This window comes from Salmo salar, chromosome 13, assembly GCF_965601325.2.
Source record: "Salmo salar chromosome 13, fSalSal1, whole genome shotgun sequence".
NCBI classification, from domain to species: Eukaryota; Metazoa; Chordata; class Actinopteri; order Salmoniformes; family Salmonidae; genus Salmo; species Salmo salar.
In genome coordinates this window covers 85,049,340-85,070,527 of record NC_138303.1, presented here as the reverse complement: position 1 = coordinate 85,070,527, position 21,188 = coordinate 85,049,340, and the positions used below count along the sequence as shown (strand labels likewise).

Below are 21,188 nucleotides of genomic sequence, written 5' to 3'. Positions count from 1 at the left end.
TTGGCTACAAATTTGAAGCAAAAGAGTTTGTGGCGGGTTGTTTCAGTTATTCGCGCTTTATCCTCCATTTCAAGTCAGCGGCGGTTGCTACCGTGAAATACTGTGTCATTGTACCGCCACGTTCTAAGCTATATACAGTATTAGTGTTATTCTTATATTTCGCACTTTCTCTGGAAAGAAAACAACCCTTGTCAACATGCATGTGATAAAGCGAGGTAGGTCCTTTATAGTAGGAATGATAGCAAGTTACTGTACTTGTCATTTGTGTGTGTTGAGCTCATGTTTCTTCGTACAAACAAGCTTGAGTATTTTACTGTAGTTAGTATATACTTTCAAATTAACCACGTTGAATGTCTTCGCCTAGTTGGGTTGCTAGTTACTGTCAGCTGGTTGGCTAATCTAGCTTTCTGCGTAGCTATAATGCTAACCTAGCTAGCTAAGGTTAGTTAGCTAAAATATAACACATGTAAAGTTGTTGGCTAACAGTAGGTAACACATGTCAGTATTAATTGAAAATGATTTTGGAAGACCACGTAGCTAACTTAGTTGCTTAGGTGTCTTCCCCCACCAATTCAGAAATCAAACTGTTAATGTGACTGAACGCGTTAACTAGATCAAGACAGGAATGTTCAGTCTGTCAAACTTGGCGCCTAATTGTTAGTTTTTGTTTAACTAACCTCTACATAGGTAATTTAATTGGAAGTGATTTATTATCCCATCAATTAAGTAGTCATATATACAGTAGTTAACTAACATTTTCAAGTATTTCAATTTTGTTACTTTTCCCCAAAACAGCTTTCTGGTTTACGAAACAGGATGTTAGCTGACTGAACAAACATAAACGCAACATGTAAAGTGTTATAAGAAAATGTACATATGCACCAAAAAAAATGTCACAAATTTTGTGCACGAATTTGTTACCATCCCTGTTAGTTTTGCAGAAGTGTGCAATTGGCATGCTGACTGCAGGAATGTCCACCAGAGTTGTTGCCAGAGAATTGAATTCTCTACCATAAGCCACCTTCAATGTCGTTTTAAAGGATTTGACAGTACGTCCAACTGGCCTCACAACCGCAGACAATGTGTATGGTGTGTGGGTGAGCGGTTTGCTGGCGTCAACGTTGTGAACAAGGTGCCCCATGGTGGGGTTATGGTATGGGCAGGCATAAGCTACTGACAACGAACACAATTGCATTTTATCAATAGCAATTTGAATGCACAGAGATACCGTGATGAGATCCTGAGGCCCATTTTCTTGCCATTCATCGGCACCATCACCATGTTTCAGCATGATAATGCACAGCCCCATGTCGCAAGGATTTGTACACAATCCCTGGAGGCTGAAAGTAACTGTTCTTCCATGGCCTGCATACTCACCAGACATGTCACCTATTGAGCACGTTTGGATGCTCTGGATTGTCGCGTACGGCAGCGTGTTCCAGTTCCCGCCAATGTCCAGCAGCTTCGCACAGCCATTGAAGAGAAGTGGGACAACATTCCACAGATCACAATCAACAGCCTGGTCCACTCTATGCGAAGGAGATATCGCGCTGCATGAGGCAAATGGTGGTCACACCAGAAACCGACTGGTTTTCTGATCCATGCCCTTACTTTTTTTACATTTTAAGGTATTTGACCTACGAATGCATATTTGTATTCCCAGTCATGTGAAATCCATAGATTAGGGCCTAATGAAGTTATTTCAATTGACTGATTTTCCCTTATGAACAGTATCCCAGTAAAATCTTTGAAATTGTTGCATGTTGCGTTTTTATATTTTTGTTCTGCATAGATACTAGTCACTAGTTTTAAAGCTTTGGGGAAATATGACTGACATTCACTTCAATGTTCTTTTTCCATGGCACACATTCATGTTATTGAAGTGATTTCTGACTAACATTTCAGTCTTTACATAATTTTCAGATGGGCGCCAAGAGCGTGTCATGTTTGACAAGATCACCTCCCGCATCCAGAAGCTGTGCTATGGACTCAACTCTGACTTTGTCGATCCAGTAAGTTGACATTTTATATTCAATGTATTTCTATTGTTTGTCAATTGTAGTGTTTTCTGTGTGCACCATAACCCTGTACTCTGCCTGTTACACCTTTTAGACCCAGATCACTATGAAGGTCATCCAAGGTCTGTACAATGGGGTCACAACAGTGGAGCTGGACACGCTGGCTGCAGAGATCGCTGCCACACTCACCACCAAACACCCCGACTATGCCATCCTGGCTGCCCGCATCGCCGTCTCCAACCTGCACAAGGAGACCAAGAAGGTTTTCAGCGGTAAGTCTCTCTCGCACTTGCTTTCTCTCAAACTGTAATTCTTCTAACCTTTGTTCTAAAAGTTATGCATACTGCTCAGTTATCAGGCTCAGTCAAAGTAGTCTATTTAAGCCACCAGATTCACTGGCACAGATGTCCAACTTGCCAGTGAGCTGACAATCCCACTTTGGTTATTGAAAAACATGGTGTGTAAAAGTAATGTCTAAGCCATGGGCGTGTCCTGGGTATATCTCTGCTTATTTCATGGAAGAAGGGGAAAAAAAGCTCTGACCAGGTACTCGTTTTCTGTTCACAAATTGACTTTTATTTTGACAGGAGGTAAGCAGAGGGGAAGATGGTTTATAACAGACCCATGCTTGGAAAGTCGGTTTAATAATACACTCCTTTAGATATTGACTCAAATTCTCTGCACCATATTGATCAACAATCCTGCCCACCAATCCTGCCCACCGGTGCAATTGAAATGGAATTGTATTTAATTTCTGGCTTCCCACTGACTGTTTTGTGAAACCCAATACAATTGAAACCAATGCTAGTGTATGTACAGTGCATTCGGAAAGTATTCAGACCCCTTGACTTTTTCCAAATGTTTTTATGTTACAGCCTTGAATTAATACTTTTTTTACCCTTATCGATCTACAAACAATACCCCATAATGACAAAGTGAGAACAGGTTATCAGGATTTTTTTGCTTAAAAAAAAACCGTAACCCTTATGTAAATAAGTATTCAGACACTTTGCTACAGTATGAGACTCGAAATTGGGCTCAGGTGCATCCTGTTTCCATTGATCACCTTTGATGTTTCTACAACCTGTGGTAAGTTCAATTGATTTGGAAAGGCATACACTTGTCTATATAAGGTCCCACAGTTGACAGTGCATGTCAGAGCAAAAACCAAGCCATGAGGTTGAAGGAATTGTCTGTAGAGCTCCAAGACTGGATTGTGTTGAGGCACAGATCTGGGGAAGGGTACTAAAATATTTCTGCAGCATTGGAGGTCCCCAAGAACACATTGGCCACATTCTTACATGGAAGAAGTTTGGAACCACCAAGACTCTTCCTGGAGCTGGCCAAACTGAGCAATGGGGGGAGAAGGGCATTGTTCAGGGAGGTGACCAAGAACCTGATGGTCACTCTGACAGAGCTCCAGAGTTCCTCTGTGGAGATGGGAGAACCTTCCAGAAGGACTCCACCAATTAGGCCTTTATGGTAGTGGCCAGACTGAAGCAAATCTTCAGTCAAAGGCTCATGACAGCCCACTTGGAGTTTGCCGAAAGGCATGTAAAGGACTCTCAGACCATGAGAAACCAAGACTGGGGTGAAGGTTCACCTTCCAATAGGACAACCACCCTAAGCACTTAACCAAGACAATGCAGGAGTGGCTTCGGGACAAGTCTCAATGTCCTTGAGTGGCCCAGCAAGTTTCCGGACTTGAACCTGTTTGAACATCTCTGGAGAGATATGAAAATAACTGCAGCGACATTCTCCATCCAACCTGACAGAGCTTGAGAGGATCTGCAGAGAAGAATGGGAGAAACTCCACAAAAACAGGTGTGCCAAGCTTGTAGCGCCGTACTCGGCTGTAATCGCTAAAAAAGGTGCTTCAACAATGTACTGAGTAAACGGTCTGAATACTTATGTAAATGTGATTTAAAAAATCTAATTTTGAGTTGTTTTTTTTGTCCTTGTGTGGTATTGTGTGTAGATTGAAGGGGGGAAATTATTTCATAAATTTTAGAATAAGGCTGTAATGTAACAATATTTGCAAAAAGTCAAGTTGTCTGAATACTTTCCCGAATGCACTGTAAATACACCCGTGTTGCTAGAAGCACCTAAGAGTCCCTATGGCTGAAGTCAGGCCTAGTGCTCAAGTCCTGGTCCAAGTGCTCAAGTCTGAGTCATTGGGTCTAACAAAGTATACCACATTAATATTGGTTTAACAACTTTGTTCTTTAGACATTTGATATTTGGTTAGGCCTACTGCTGTTTTCTTATTTTTTTGGCTTGTTTGCTGGCTTGATGCTCATCTGTTGCTAGATTTGCGCCTGTATTGATTTGGCAGAAATCTGTCTCAACAACTAGTGGCGGGATGATTTTTCATGTGAGCATTTCCTTCTGTTGCACTATGGTCATAATTGCCTGAAATATGCAATAGTATATGGGAAAAAAAGTCCTTAATACACATTCTCACATACATATATTTTAATATAATGTTCAATAGTTGTCAAATTTGTACAGGTGTTTTGACGGAATGAATGTTCTCTATATTGAGTTGGCTATTTCTCCTGTCAGATTGTTCAGATTATTATTTGCAATAATTGTAACAGGCGCTCAGCTACTTTTTTTTGTGATGGCCCACTGTTTTTTTTTTTTTGTTTATTCGAGTGAAAACTAAAGGGAGACATGGGAAAGTGGGAGGGTAGAGAGACACTACACATTCCAAGATGGCCTACTTTTCAATACCCATGGGAAGAGACGGTTTTACTTTTAAACTCAAGAAACCAACTGCTTTATGAAACGTAAAACAATAGTATTAACTAGGCATTGCTAAATGGTAGGCTGGTGGTTACGGAGACGCGAGTTGCTTGCGTGATGTCTAGCCTACGATTGGTGACGGAGTGGAGCCTGTCTGCCCACACTCATCGCTTGCGTTGTCGTGGCTCACCTGATATGGGCTGCGTGTGCCGGTGTTGTGCATCAGTCCCATTACTAGCTAGAGAACAACCCTCGCTGCTCTGCGTAACCAGTTCTGCTAATATTCTGCTTATCATAGTAGCCTATCCAGTCCAAGTGCAAATGCAAGTCCGATTCACCAATGGTAGTCAAAAGTCATGAAAATCAGAACTCGAGTCAGTCCTGGGCTTGCGTACTACAGCACTGCAAACTAGTGTATTTGAAAATCTATTTTTAACCATCTTATTTTCTTCGTCAATGCTGTTGCAGATGTGGTGGAGGATCTATACAACTATGTCAACCCGCTAAACAAACTGCACTCTCCCATGGTCGCCAAGGAAACACTCGACATTGTCCTAGAAAACAAGGACCGCCTCAACTCGGCCATTATCTTTGACCGGGACTTCTCCTACAACTTCTTTGGATTCAAGGTCATTTTTACAGTACATGGTTTATGAGAAATGGCAATTTAAGTCAATTCTGCAATGGTAGTAGAGTAAACAAATTTGTATTTTTCTACATAGACACTTGAGCGGTCCTATTTGCTGAAAATTGACGGGAAAGGTGAGTTGGCTCCAAGATGCATTACCTCCCTGTCAGAATTGACATCTTTTCATGACATGAACATATGCTACATTGGATTAGGGCTCATCACCAGTGGCACCTGGTCAAACACACACATTATCGGAGCAGCTTTTTTTATGTGGTTCAGATGAGCTCCATCCGTCATGCTGACCTGTCCTGTTCCTGTGTAGTTGCTGAGCGACCACAGCACATGCTCATGAGGGTGGCAGTTGGGATTCATAAGACTGACATTGATGCTGCCATCGAGACTTACAACCTGCTGTCAGAGAAGTGGTTCACCCACGCTTCCCCCACACTCTTCAACGCTGGCACCAACCGCCCACAGCTGTCTAGGTAAGCGCTTACTAACAGCCATCCTACTATAAGCCATTCCTCAGTGTAATGGCTATGATTACTGAGTTATAAACTCAGCAAAAAAAGAAACTTCCCTTTTTCAGGACCCTGTCTTTCAAAGATAGTTTGTAAAAAATCAAATAACTTCACAGATCTTCATTGTAAAGGGTTTAAACACTGTTTCCCATGCTTGTTCAATGAACCATAAACAATTAATGAACATGCACCAGTGGAACAGTCGTTAAGACACTACCAGCTTACAGACGGTAGGCAATTAAGGTCACAGTTATGAAAACTTAGGCCACTAAAGAGGCCTTTCTACTGTTTCTGGAAAAACACCAAAAGAAAGATGCCCGGTGTCCCTGCTCATCTGCGTGAACATTCCTTAGGCATGCTGCAAGGAGGCATGAAGACTGCAGATGTGGCCAGGGCAATAAATTGCAATGTCCGTACTGTGAGACACCTAAGACAGCGCAACAGGGAGACAGGACGGACAGCTGATCGTCCTCGCAGTGGCAGACCACGTGTAACAACATCGGTACATCTGAACATCACACCTGCGGGACAGATACAGGATGGCAACAACTGCCCAAGTTATACCAGGAACTCACAATCCCTCCATCAGTGCTCAGACTGTCCGCAATAGGCTGAGAGCGGCTGGACTGAGGGCTTTGTAGGCCTGTTGTCAGGCAGGTCCTCACCAGACATCACCGGCAACAACGTTGCCTATGGTCACAAACCCACTGTTGCTGGACCAGACAGGACTGGCAAAAAGTGCTCTTCACTGACGAGTCGCGGTTTTGTCTCACCAGGGGTGATGGTCGGATTCGTGTTTATCGTCGAAGGAATGAGCGTAACACCAAGGCCTGTGCTCTGGAGCGGGATCGATTTGGAGGTGGAGGGTCCGTCATGGTCTGGGGCAGTGTGTCACAGCATCATCGGACTGAGCTTGTTGTCATTGCAGGCAATCTCAACGCTGTGCGTTACAGGGAAGACCTCCCTCATGTGGTACCCTTCCTACAGGCTCATCCTGACATGACCGTCCAGCATGACAATGCATGATTTCTTGCAAGACCGGAATGTCTGTGTTCTGCCATGGCCAGCGACGAGCCCAGATCTCAATCCCATTGCGCACGTCTGGGACCTGTTGGATCGGAGGGTGAGGGCTAGGGCCATTCCCCACAGAAATGTCCGGGAACTTGCAGGTGCCTTGGTGGAAGAGTGGGGTAACATCTCACAGCAAGAACAGGCAAATCTGGTGCAGTCCATGAGAAGGAGATGCACTGCAGTGCTTAATGCAGCTGTTTTATTTTGACCCCCCCCCCCCATGTATGTGACTAACAGAAATTGAATGTCGTCTGTGGAACTTGTTCAGTTTGTCTGTTGTTGAATCCTGTTATGTTCATTCAAATATTTACGCATGTTAAATTAGCTGAAAGTAAACGCAGTTGACAGTGAGAGGAACTTTTTTTGATGAGTTTAGAAACTATAGACATTGACCGTTCTAGGTGCAAACCAGAAAAGTGCTTGATGTGTTTTATATGGGTTGTCCTTGTTGATTTTCAGCTGTTTCCTGCTGGCCATGAAGGACGACAGCATCGAGGGCATCTACGACACCCTGAAGCAGTGTGCCCTAATCTCAAAATCAGCAGGGGGCATCGGAGTGGCAGTCAGCTGCATCAGAGCCACGGGCAGCTACATTGCTGGGGTGAGGATCACACGGTCGCATTTATAAATAAGACTGCCCCTTGAGGCGTTGCAGTCTGACTGTAAGTGTCGAGCCTGTGTCATGAGGGGCAGAGAGTGATGGCTATGTCTACTCCAACGATCCAGAACAGTGGACGATTGATTGCTCCGACATGGTGGGGGAAAGTGTTTTTATAAATAACCAAAAATGCCTTTTCATTGTAACGCTTGGCAAGTCTCATTGACTGAGGCTTTTTACTTTTTTTTTCAGACAAATGGCAAGTCCAATGGGCTTGTTCCCATGCTCCGAGTGTACAACAACACAGCACGCTACGTGGACCAGGGAGGCAACAAGGTGAGAAAGAAATGAGATTGGCTAGAGGTTGTGTTATTGACTCTGGCCACAGGATGACCTCACAGATGTGCATTAGTGTTCTGCGCAGAGATGACCCACCCTCTACACCCAAGGCTGATGGCTCTGAGAACATGCATACTGTCTTTCAGACTCTGGCCTGTGTTTACTGTACCTTCATCAGACAGTTAACGCCCTCTCTCATTCCCCTCTCCTTCTCAGAGACCTGGTGCGTTTGCCATGTACCTGGAGCCGTGGCACTTTGATGTGTTTGACTTCTTGGACCTGAAGAAGAACACGGGGAAGGAAGAGCAGAGGGCCAGAGATCTGTTCTACGCCATGTGGATCCCTGACCTCTTTATGAAGAGAGTGGAGAGCAACCAGGTATGCAGCAACATCTGCGTACAAACTGAAATGTTCGAACCAGATATGGAATTTAGTGATAAAGTAATATGGAATGGTTCTATTTAGATGAGTATCTTCAAGATATCAGTACTCATGGTGTATCGTACCCACAGGACTGGTCCCTGATGTGCCCCGGTGACTGCCCTGGACTGGACGAGTGCTGGGGGGAGGAGTTTGAGAATCTCTATACCAGGTAAGACTGTGGCTCCTGAGCCTGTATAACACAGCTACATACCGGTCTCAGCTTTGTGTGGAGTGTCTCACTGGTCCTGTCTCACCCCAGGTATGAGCAAGAGGGTCGTGTGAAGCGGGTGGTAAAGGCCCAGCAGGTGTGGCACGCCATCATTGAGTCCCAGACTGAGACGGGCACCCCCTACATGCTCTACAAGGACGCCTGCAACAGGAAAAGTAACCATCAGAACCTGGGAACCATCAAGTCCAGTAACCTCTGTACCGAGATTGTAGAGTACACCAGCCATGATGAGGTGAGGGAAACAGATTACCTAAACGGTTGGAACTACTGAGGCTGTGTCCGAAATGGCACAATATCAATATCTTGGCCGATTTTTAATTAGGGCCGATTTCAAGTTTTCATAATAATCGGTAATCTGCATTTTTGGACACCGATTATATTTAATTCCACGAGGAAATTGCGTGGCAGGCTGACCACCTGTTACACGAGTGCCGCAAGGAGCCAAAGTAAGTTGCTAGCTAGCATTAAACTTATCTTATTAAAAAAAACTATCAATCTTCACATAATCACTAGTTAACTATACATGGATGATATTACTAGGTTAACTAGCTTGTCCTGCGTTGCATATAATCAGTGCGGTGCCTGTTAATTTGTCATCGAATCACAGCCTACTTCGCCAAACGGGGGATGATTTAACAAAACACTTTCGTGAGAAAAGCACAATCGTTGCACGAATGTACCTAACCATAAACATCAATGCCTTTCTTAAAATCAATACACAGAAGTATATTTTTTAAAACCTGCATATTTAGTTAAAAGAAATTCATGTTAGCAGGCAATATTAACTATGAAAATTATGTCACTTCTCTTTTGAGTTCATTGCACGCAGAGTCAGGGTATATGCAGCAGTTTGGGCCTCCTGGCTCATTGTGAACTAATTTGCCAGAATTTTACATAATTATGACAACATTGAAGGTTGTGCAATGTAACAGCAATATTTAGACTTAGGGTTGCCGCCCGTTCGGTAAAATACGGAATGGTTCTGTATTTCACTGAAAGAATATACGTTTTGTTTTCAAAATGATAGTTTCCAGATTTGACCATATTAATGACCAAACGGCTCGTATTTCTGTGTTTATTATAATTAAGTCTATGATTTGATAGAGCAGTCTGACTGAGCGGTGGTAGGCAGCAGCAGGCTCATAAGCATCCATTCAAATTTTACTGCGTTTGCCAGCAGCTCTTAGCAATGCTTGCTTCACAGCGCTGTTTATGACTTCAAGCCTATCAACTTCTGAGATTAGGCTGGCAATACTAAAGTGCTTATTAGAACATCCAATAGTCAAAGGTATATGAAATGGTATAGAGAAATAGTCGACGCGTCATAATTCCTATAATAACTACAACCTAAAACTTAACTGGGAATATTGAAGAACTGGGAATATTGAACCACCACCTTTCATATGTTCTCATGTTCTGACCAAGGAAGTTAAACGTTAGCTATTTTACATGGCACATGTTGCACTTTTACTTCTCCAACACTGTTTTTACATTATTTAAACCAAATTGAGCATGTTTCATCATTTATTTGAGACTAAATAGATTTTATGTATTATATTAACTTAAGTGTTCATTGTTCATTCAGTATTGTTGTAAATGTCATTATTATATATCAACGGCGATACCGATTTTATTGGATGACCCAAAAAAGCCAATACCGCTTAATCGGCCTATTTATTATTTAATTTTTTTGTAGTTCAAAAAATATATAATTAAAATAAATATCATTTTTTATTTATTTGATATATATTAATTACACACACACACACAGACAGACAGTTGAAGTCGGAAGTTTATATACACCTTAGCCAAATACATTTTAACTCAGTTTTTCACAATTCCTGACATTTAATCCTAGTAAAAATTCCCTGTTTTAGGTCAGTTAGGATCACCACTTTATTTTAAGAATGTGAACTGTCAGATTAATAGTAGAGAGAATGATTTATTTCTGCTTTTATTTCTTTCATCACATTCCCAGTGGGTCAGAAGTTTACATACACTCAATTAGTATTTGGTTGCCTTGCCTTTCTTTGGGAAGGTGTGCCGCTAGCGGGACACCGACAACATCCGGTGAAATTGCAGAGCGCGGAATTGAAATTACAGTATTATAAATATTTAACTTTCATAAAATCACAAGTGTAATGCATCAAAATAAACTTAACTTCTTGTTAATCCAGCTGCTGTCAGATTTCAGAAAGGCTTTACGGCGAAAGCAAACCATGCGATTATCTGAGGACAGCGCCCCGCATACAAAACCATTGAAAACATATTTCAACCAGGCAGGTGCGACACGAAAGTCAGAAATAGCGATATAATAAAAGCCTTACATTTGATCTTCTGTTGGCACTCCAAAAGGTCCCAGTTACATCACAAATGGTCCTTTTGTTTGATAAAGTCCTTCTTTATATCCATTAAAAACTCAGTTTAGCTGGCGCGCTTCAGTCAATAATCCACCGGTTTCCCTCCATCAAAATGAATCCCTAACGTTACTAATAAACTTTCCAAAACAAGTCAAACAACGTTTATAATCAAACCTTAGGTACCCTAATACGTAAATAAACTATAAAAATTTAAGATGGAGAATCGTTATTGTCTTTACCGGAGAAAAATACCAAAGAACGAGCTCTCTTCCACGCGCTTGGAAACACTACAGCCAAAATGGGAGTCACCTTGAAAAACTACAGTTTCTGGCTCATTTTTCAAAAAACCTGCATGAATCTCTTTCTAACGACTTGACATCTAGTGGAAGCCCTAGGAACTGCAGTTTGGGAGGATTTCGCCTTATAATAAAAGTGACAGCCATTGTTTTTGGAGGGGGGGGGGGGGTGGTTTGTCCTCAGGGTTTTGCCTGCCATATCAGTTCTGTTATACTCAGACATGAATTTAACAGGTTTTTTTTGTTGAAACTTTAGAGTGTTTTCTATCCAAATCCACCAAGGAAATGCATATCCTAGCTTCTGGGCCTGAGTAACAGGCAGTTTACTTTGGGCACGCTTTTCATCCAGACGTCAAAATACTGCCTCCTATCCCAAGGAAGTTAACTTGTTTAACTTTGGTCAAACGTTTTTGGTAGCCTTCCACAAGCTTCCCACAATAACTTAGGTGAATTTTGGCCCATTCCTCTTGACAGAGCTGGTGTAACTGAGTCAGGTTTGTAGGCCTCCTTGCTCGCACACGCTTTTTCGGTTCTGCCCACAGATTTTCTATAGGATTAAGGTCAGGGCTTTGTAATGGCCAGTCCAGTACCTTGACTTTGTTGTCCTTAACCTGTTGGGTCTAGGGGGCAGCATTTGCACGTCTGGATAAAAAAAATGTACCCGATTTAATCTGGTTACTAATCCTACCCAGTAACTAGAATATGCATATACTTATTATATATGGATAGAAAACACTCTAAAGTTTCCAAAACTGTTTGAATGGTGTCTGTGAGTATAACAGAACTCATTTGGCAGGCAAAACCCTGAGACATTTTCTGACAGGAAGTGGATACCTGATGTGTTGTATTGACTTTAAACCTCTCCCATTGAAAAACACAGGGGTTTAGGAATATTTTGGCACTTCCTATTGCTTCCACTAGATGTCACCAGCCTTTACAAAGTGTTTTGAGTCTTCTGGAGGGAGATCTGACCGAACAAGAGCCATGGAACGGTGATGTCCCATTAGACACCTGGCGCGCTACTTCATGTTGGGTACCCTCGTTCCAATACGTTATGCCATTTTGCCACAACTTTGGAAGTATGCTTGGGGTCAAGACCCATTTGCGACCAAGCTTTAACTTCCTGAGGGATGTCTTGATATTGCCTCAATATATCCACATCATTTTCCTCCCTCATGACACCATCTATTTTGTGAAGTGCACCAGTCCCTCCAGCAAAGCACCCCCACAACATGATGCTGCCACCCCCGTGCTTCACGGTTGGGATGGTGTTCTTCGGCTTGCAAGCCTCCCCCTTTTTTCTCCAAACCTAACAATGGTCATTATGGCCAAACAGTTCTATTTTTGTTTCATCAGACCGGAGGACATTTCTCCAAAAAGTATGATCTTTGTTCCCATGTGCAGTTGTAAACCGTAGTCTGGCTTTTTTATGGCGGTTTTGGAGCAGTGGCTTCATCCTTGCTGAGCGGCCTTTCAGGTTATGTTGATATAGGACTCGTTTTACTGTGGATATAGATACTGTCGTACCTGTTTCCTCCAGCATCTTCACAAGGTCCTTTGCTGTTGTTCTGGGATTCATTTGCACATTTAGCCCCAAAGTACGTTCATCTCTAGGAGACAGAACGCGTCTCCTTCCTAAGCGGTATGACGGCTGCGTGGTCCCATGGTGTTTATACTTGCGTACTATTGTTTGTACAGATGAACGTGGTACCTTCAGGCATTTGGAAATTGCTCCCAAGAATGAACCAGATTTGTGGAGGTCTACAATGTTTTTTCTGAGGTCTTGGCTGATTTCTTTTGATTTTCCCATGATGTCAAGCAAAGAGGCACTGAGTTTGAAGGTAGGCCTTGAAATGCATCCACAGGCACACCTCCAATTGATTCAAATGATGTCAATTAGACTATCAGAATCTTCTAAAGCCATGACATCCTTTTCTGTAATTTTCCAAGCTGTTTAAAGGCACAGTCAACTTAGTGTATGTAAACTTCTGACCCACTGGAATTGTGATACAGTGAATTAGGAGTGAAATAATCTGTATGTAAACAATTGTTGGAAAAAATACTTGTCATGCACAATATAGATGTCCTAACCGGCTTGCCAAAACTATAGTTTGTTAACAAGAAATTTGTGGAGTGGTTGAAAAAATGAGTTTTATTAAGTCCAACCTAAGTGTATGTGAACTACCGACTTCAACTGTGTGTGTGTGTATCTATGTGTGTTATGTATATACTTATATATAAAAATCGGCATATTAATCGGTATTGGCTTTTTTTGGTCCTCCAATCGGTTTCGGCGTTAAATCATAATCGGTCGACCTCTAATATCAACTACCCATTTGCGCCATATTTTTCGTGGCGTCATGTCATCTACCTACGTTATATAGGTATGCATGTCATTTTTAGCGAATATCTTCTGATATGCTTACGATATGTCAAGCATCCCTAATAAATACTGACCGTATTTTCAGACTCATTAAGCATGCATGTATGCATCAGTGTTTCCGTTGGGAAAATGTGGCTCCGTATGTTTTGAAAAGTTGACCTATTCTATCGGTCAGCTTGTTGAATGAAATAGCCTATTCCAAACAGACTCTGGGACAGTTGTGGGATGATGGATCGCAAATTCATACAACCAGTAGGCCTAGGCTACATACAAAATGTAACTTTAAAAAGCAATGAGTCTGATGCAACCGATCAGAATGTTTAGCCTAATGTTGATAAACTTTTTATTCACATAAGCGCAGCAGTTCGCACAAGGCCATAGGCTATGCGCGAATGTTTGTTCCATAATGCAATTAGAGGAAAACCTTTCAAAAGCGTACACACATGCGAGTGGTTTCATGTGACCAAGATGAAAATAGCCATTAGAAATTTAGAAAAATGGGCGATCTAATATGCAACAACTAGCATGGGCTGCTAATATGACAAGGATTGTGCCTTTGGCTACTGGACAATGAAATACAATTTATCAAATTTCCACCATGGATATGGTCTGATTTTGGCTACACTACTTTGAAGCAAGGTAAGACATGCCTCATATGTAGTAAAAATGTTCAGTTGTGTGATGAAGCTTGGCACACCCAAATATAGATGTGCCAAGCTTGTAGCGTCATACCCAAGAAGCCTTGAGGCTGTAATCGCTGTCAAAGGTGCTTCAACAAAATACTAAGTAAAGGGTCTGAATACTTATGTAAATGTCATATTTTTATAATTTGGCAAACATTTCTAAAACCTGTCTTTGATTTGTCATTATGGTGTATTGTGTGTAGGTTGATGAGAAATATTTAATCCAATTTAGAATAAGGCAGTAACATAACAAAATGTCAAGGTCAGAATACTTTCCGAATGCACTGTAGATTTTATGTAATTGTTTTGGCTCTAGTACTCTGAAAAAAATGATGCGAGTACTTAGTCAAAAATGTAAAATACCCATCCCTACTATCTATCACCCAAGGCTGATGGCTTTCTGAGAATATCTATACCTAATCCCAAAACATTTTGAATGACATCCTTCGATCTGTATATTTTGAAAATAAATATAAATGTTGATCACACAAAACAGCTGTTTTTAAAGTGGGATGCTAATCTATCTGGCTCCTGTTTCCCAATCTCAGGTGGCAGTGTGTAACCTGGCGTCAATCGCCCTCAACATGTACGTCACCCCAGAGAAAACATTTGACTTCAACAAGCTGGCCTATGTCACCAAGGTCATCGTTAGGAACCTCAACAAGATCATCGAGATCAACTACTACCCTGTGATCGAGGTAAGGTCTATACTTAAATGTAGTGCTACTAATAATGATCAGCAAGACAGATGATTCTACAAGTTATGTCTTCATGTTGACCTGTAACTTATTTCCCATGCCGGTTGTTCTTTCTAACCAGGCAGAGAACTCCAACAAGCGCCACAGGCCCATTGGTATTGGTGTCCAGGGTCTGGCTGATGCCTTCATTCTGATGCGTTTCCCCTTTGAGAGTGCTGAGGCCCAGAAGCTCAACACTCAGATATTTGAGACCATCTACTATGCTTCCCTGGAGTCCAGCTGTGAGCTGGCTGCTGAGCTTGGTGCCTACCAAACCTACCCAGGCTCCCCCGTCAGCAAAGGAGTGAGTACCACCACGCTATAACCTAACTGGGATGTTAGATATCGTGTGTAGGATTTCTGTTTTTGGCTAACTTGTTACTTTCAGGCCTTTCTGGTTGGTGTCTTGGGCTTAAACTGTTATCATTTTTTTCTCAGATCCTTCAGTATGACATGTGGGACAAAACCCCAACTGACCTGTGGGACTGGAAACTTCTCAAGGAAAAGATTGCCAAGTAAGTTGTCAACCTTGTCCTCCATTTTACCAATGCAACTACAGTTAGTCTCAACACATATATTACCAACCAAGCCCTCTGTGAACTTATGTCCTAGCCTTTGTCTCATCAACACTTCACTTACCCCCCCCCCCCTCTCCAGGCATGGTGTCAGGAACAGTTTGCTGCTGGCCCCCATGCCCACGGCCTCCACAGCTCAGATCCTGGGCAACAACGAGTCCATCGAGCCCTACACCAGTAACATCTACACCCGCAGAGTCCTCTCTGGAGAGTTCCAGGTCAGTATCACTCTCTGGGGGTTCCACAGACACTTAGACCTCTGCTAACATACACAGCCTACTCAAACACTTGAAGGGTTTGACTAGGGGGGTGTGGGTGAGTGCTAATGTTTTGGTTTTGTGTCACCTGCAGATTGTGAACCCCCACCTGTTGAAGGACCTAACAGAGCGAGGGCTGTGGAACGAGGAGATGAAAAACCAGCTGATTGGTCAGAACGGATCCATCCAGGTGAGGACCCATCACATTACAGCTCTAATCAATGAAGAGCAATTGGAGTGCAATTATGCCCTATGTTATGTCATGTGACTTTTTGTTAGATTTTAAGTGTTATCCTTTTCAGTAGTCACTGTTATAATTCCATTGTTACTTGTCTTTAGGGCATTGCTGAGATCCCAGATGACCTGAAGGAGCTGTATAAGACTGTGTGGGAGATCTCCCAGAAGACTATTCTGAAGATGGCTGCTGACCGCGGGGCCTTCATAGACCAGAGCCAGTCTCTCAACATCCACATCGCTGAGCCCAACTACGGCAAGCTCACCAGCATGCACTTCTACGGCTGGAAGCAGGTGAGTCTGCTTGACTATTGAAATCTATAGAACACTACTTGGTCCCAGCCCAGGGCTATCCTCAACGGCTGCTTGAGGCGTTGCAGTCCGACTAAGTGTCGAGCCTGTGTCATGAGTGACAAGCCGACATCTACCCCGAGGACCCTGGACAGCTGGCACTTGGAGTGATTGATAGCACTTACAAAAGAGAGGGGGGGAGGGGGGGCTGGCTAGAGAGGATCAAAGCAGTGCTCAATATAAACCGAACGCCGCTGTTCATCAAGATAAAGCATTAACCTCTTTTCTCAGGGTCTGAAGACGGGCATGTACTACCTGAGGACCAAGCCTGCAGCCAACCCCATCCAGTTTACCTTGAACAAGGAGAAGCTGAAAGAGTCTCAGTCGGTTAAGAACGAAGAGGAGATCAAGGAGCTCAACAGAGCCGCTATGGTGTGTTCCCTGGAGAACCGTGACGACTGCCTGATGTGTGGCTCTTAGACCGGCCCCTAACTCCTCCTATCCTCGCTCTTGGTTAATTAACCATTGCGGTGGACCACTGAACTCCTCAATATCATTGAACCCCACTCTGATTGTGTTTAGGTCAGTTAATATCATAGTTATCTGCCCTGATGTCAGATCATAGGCTCACGCTTGGGGTTTATAGATCAGGCTATTATGGTTGTTTTGTGGGCGTGCTACTCTAGCCTAAGTAGTACTGTACATGGTGCGTGTCGGTCTGCTTTATCACAGATTATTAACTGTCGGCAGTTTTCTATTTATCGCTCTTGGGTACACTGTCTGCTTGATTTGTATAGAATTCAGTGTTTCATTTTTTTTAAGTGTGAACTCCGTTGTTAGTATGTAAATCTAAGGATTTCATAATTTGAATTTCATTCAAGAAGTTAACTTCAATGGTGTATTCTTTGTATTTTACCTGTGTGGGGGGGGGGTGTTTTGTAATTAAGTTTTGACATTCATGCAATATCCTGTGGTACTTATGGTAAGGTATTCAGTGGCCAGTTTAGCATGTAAATCTTGGTGGGGCAAAAAAAAATGACATAACACTAAACAATACATTTAATTGGACTATTACAGTGCCCACAAACTGTTAGGGCCTATATAAAGCTGCCCCAACAGCAGTCCCAACATTTTACCACTGGTACACCTGGCTATCAGCGGAGCCTTGTCTGGCAGCGAAACAGTTCATTCAGCCTCATTTACTGCCTTTAAAAAAAAAAAAAAACATAGCTGACTTGCTTAAACAAATGTGGGTTCTACTGACAATTGAGATGTACAAACTATGGCATAAGGGGACAACGAGCGGATAAGAGGCAATCCATCATTTTGATTAAGACAATGATCAAGCTAGAATGGACGTAGTCAATCTATTTGCGCAGCACTTTTGAAATGTACAGCGACAGAACTCAAAACATGGGCCGTTCTTAGTGTTCTCCCTGTGCACCAAGTCAGAACCGTAGGATAAATAAAGGGGACATATAAGTAGACCATGAAAGCTCTTACAATATTTGATTATATTACTCTAAAACAGGCTATAGGTTACATGTGCACCACCAAGTCAGAACTAGGTGAAATTAAGAGGTGAAAATAGACCAAATTATTAGGGTGAGAAACATGGGCTACTAACAGCTTACTACAAAACATGCACTTAAGTATACTGAATCTAAGAAAGTAATACTATCTCCCTGACATTACATTTATGCAGTGGTATACAATACATTTTTGTACTCACCTTATTGTACTCTGCTCACTTGAACAGAAAGGTGGCGTGGCGGTCCTTCGTGGGCAAATTGTGTCAAACTTTGTCAAAAGTCTGGCATTCTCTGGATTTATGGTGCTTTCAAGACAACTGGGAACTCGGAATAAAACAAGGTCGAATCATGACTTTAGTGATCTTCAGATCTGAGCTCTAGAAAGAGATTTCCCAGTTCCGAGTTTCCAATTTTGGAAGCGGCTGAAGTCATGATTGAATGACAGCATGGCCAATGTTGAATGTTTATCCTTTTAAGATTGGAAAAGAGACCCATAAACCCAGACTTGGACCACACATCCACTCTACTGAATAGCATGTTAGTGATTGCTTTGCAATGCTTGCAGTTAGCTAATGATTCCTTCGAAACAACTCATTGTTGAATTTGCGATTTCCAACTTGTGTAATGTTTATTGCCGATGAGCACTGATACGTTTTATCTATAATTTCTCTTCATATGACGAGGATTGAAAAGGATTTGCCAGTAGATTGTCGACTTGTTTCAAGATGACAGCTAGCTTGCTAGTTAAGATTTTGAAAGTATGATGTTGACATGATCAGTCCAATCAAACCTACTGTAGATATGTAATTTTATCTGTGGCCAATGACCTTGTGCCTTCTTGGATGGGCACTTCTAATGTAACTCTGGCAGCACCCATGGTGCTTGCTTGAATATTCAAGCTCTCCCTGTAGATTTTGCAGTGACGTAGTGTCCCCATGAGTGACAGAGCACTGAGCCAATCACGGCGCAACTAGAGAGCATTACCAACCCCTTCGCTCTGTATTTTCCTCTGGCTGCCCCACCACCACAGAAAGCACTGCGGTAGGCTGAAACACATGCGTTTTGTAGTTGCCTTACTCAAGAAAACAAAAAAAGAGACCATGTTTATGTGCAGCTTTATTAACTCAATATTTTTTGCACTATTTGCAAACTGATATGTGACATGTATTAATGCCAAAAGAACATGTGAAACAGGTAACAAGAAAATAAAGTGAATTTTAATGATTATTTATTACTTTAGCTAAACAGGTGGGGCTCTGCCCTGAATGACGGGTCGCCATTGCAGTAGTTTAGCAATAACAGTACATAGGCACAAGGTGACTATTTTGTACTTGATTGGCATTGCATTAGGAAGATGGGGCTTCTTTCACTCTGGATCTTCTAATCCAGAAGTGTTATAGTGAGTGTTGGGTCCAATCCCAAATGGACCCCTATGCACTTGTGGAGATCTGATACTTTTATTGGTTTTAGAAATGTAGTGGGGAAATTCTTACACCGGGACACTCAGTCAGTCGTAAATGAATAATTGTCAGCCGGCTGGAGAGGTTCCAACCAACTCAATGCACCATAGTACATGTCTGTCAGAAGCTCTTCCTGGGTAGACCCAGCAGTTGTCTTATATATGGCTATAAACAGACAAGTTATATTTGCATGTGATGGGATCGGATTTCTGAACTTTAAATATTATTAATCATTAGTTATGTTAGATACATGAGCGGTGCCATAGTCTAGGGTTTACACCAGAAGTTAATGGTTATCTGTAGGAGGAATGTATATGGTGGGTGCAATTAAGCTTGGAATGTGCTGAGTGCAGGGAAAAGGATCACGTGGCAGCACTGACAAGGGGAGAGAGCTGTGGATTAGTGAGGAAGGGGGTAGAGGTCAGGTCGCCTCAAGGGAGAAGGAACAGTTTATTGCCTGTATAATAATTTCCTGCCTAGTAATAAAGATGTAATGTTTAAAGAGGAGACCACTAAAATTGGGGTATATATATTACCACTGGTGGAGATATCTTTGTTCAGCTGTTCGATCCTTTGGGGTGAATAAACTTGGTTTAAGCTTTCATAGTGTCTGTAGAGTTCTTACTCTGATATTTAGAACATAACACATGATTTAGCATAATTAATTCATCATTAACGTTTTGTTTCATTCATGCGACCGACCAATACTGTTTCATAACATGTGAGTTTGTTCTCAAAACAAGGTCTGGGCGTACTACCAAATTGCAGCTACTGATAAGAGGAGGATTTGTTCAGTCAACCACTTGCATGAACATAGAAATTGGTTTATAGAACAGCACTTAAACAGAACACAGAAATTAGTTATAAGAAAAGCACAAACATTGAAATATGGCAAAACTTCCACCTAGAATATCGGAGGGCAAGTTGGCGCTATTACTATATTGCTTACACTAGTCAAATCCTCTGATCTTCACAAGTGGTTAGGGATCCATTTGGGATTGGGCGTTAATTTATATGACAAACCCCTAACAAAGGTATTCAAATAACTTTATCAAGCACATGTATTTTTTTATGTTTAAATGCAGTTTAAGGTGTTTAGCAAAAGTAAAAAGTGAAACCACTTCTAAATAAAAAAAATATACAACTGGACCTGAGAGACCAATGCAGCAATAAAGATAAACATGGATTAAGTAGATAATGGCTATGACAACGATGCACCCTAGGTAAAAGCCAAGAATTGTGTTAGACATCCTACAAGTGGGACTCAACAGAATGTACAGATGGCGGCATCTCCTAGAAATGTATTGTAAGATGTCCTATTGGTTGGAAATGATGTATGCATCCGCATATGAAGGTCTACAATAATTCAATACATAGTAGTGCAAGTGCTGATCAAATCTAGTGAGGGTCTAGATGTTTAGCTAGAGCTCCGTGATGGGAACAGTGGGATGATATCACCCCATTGCTGATGCTACATCAGCCTACTGTGCCACTGGGAGCTAAAGGTCAGGTGGGGTTTTTTCCACAGTGGAGGAACTCTGGTGTGTGAAGCCTGGGGACAGGAGGGAATGTGATGCTCCAGGTGATGAATTAATGAGCTGCTGCGGGAACCTCTGGGGAGAGGAAGGTGTTCTGCAAGCTGAGACCTGCGCATAGCAACATAAAGATACAAACAGACTAACACAGCCTGATGAGGGGGCAAGGGGGACGGAGGAAAGATTAATCATCTTTACCAACAGGGAAGAGACTGTCAGAGCTGTATACAGCTCCCTTGACCTTTTCCACATTTTGTTTCGTTCCAG

The 21,188-nt window shown here is 42.2% G+C and overlaps 1 protein-coding gene, 1 non-coding gene and 1 pseudogene across 2 annotated transcripts; all 3 read left to right on the top strand.

Moving 5' to 3' along the window:
- Positions 1-19,988, top strand: LOC106567863 (ribonucleoside-diphosphate reductase large subunit). The gene is made up of 18 exons (XM_014137690.3): positions 1-215; positions 1,924-2,012; positions 2,113-2,290; positions 5,235-5,395; positions 5,489-5,528; positions 5,720-5,882; positions 7,449-7,590; positions 7,840-7,923; positions 8,143-8,304; positions 8,439-8,518; positions 8,609-8,810; positions 14,849-14,998; positions 15,120-15,341; positions 15,476-15,552; positions 15,695-15,830; positions 15,964-16,059; positions 16,209-16,397; positions 16,686-19,988. Exons 1-18 carry the CDS (start codon positions 197-199, stop codon positions 16,872-16,874), a joined length of 2,379 nt encoding a protein of 792 aa, XP_013993165.1. The 5' UTR covers positions 1-196; the 3' UTR covers positions 16,875-19,988.
- LOC123726270 (uncharacterized) lies at positions 7,623-7,744 on the top strand (annotated as a pseudogene).
- LOC123726257 (small nucleolar RNA SNORD83) lies at positions 7,969-8,046 on the top strand. Its single transcript, XR_006758648.2, has one exon. It is a non-coding gene; the product is annotated as a small nucleolar RNA SNORD83 (small nucleolar RNA).
- Positions 19,989-21,188: the final 1,200 nt, after the last annotated feature.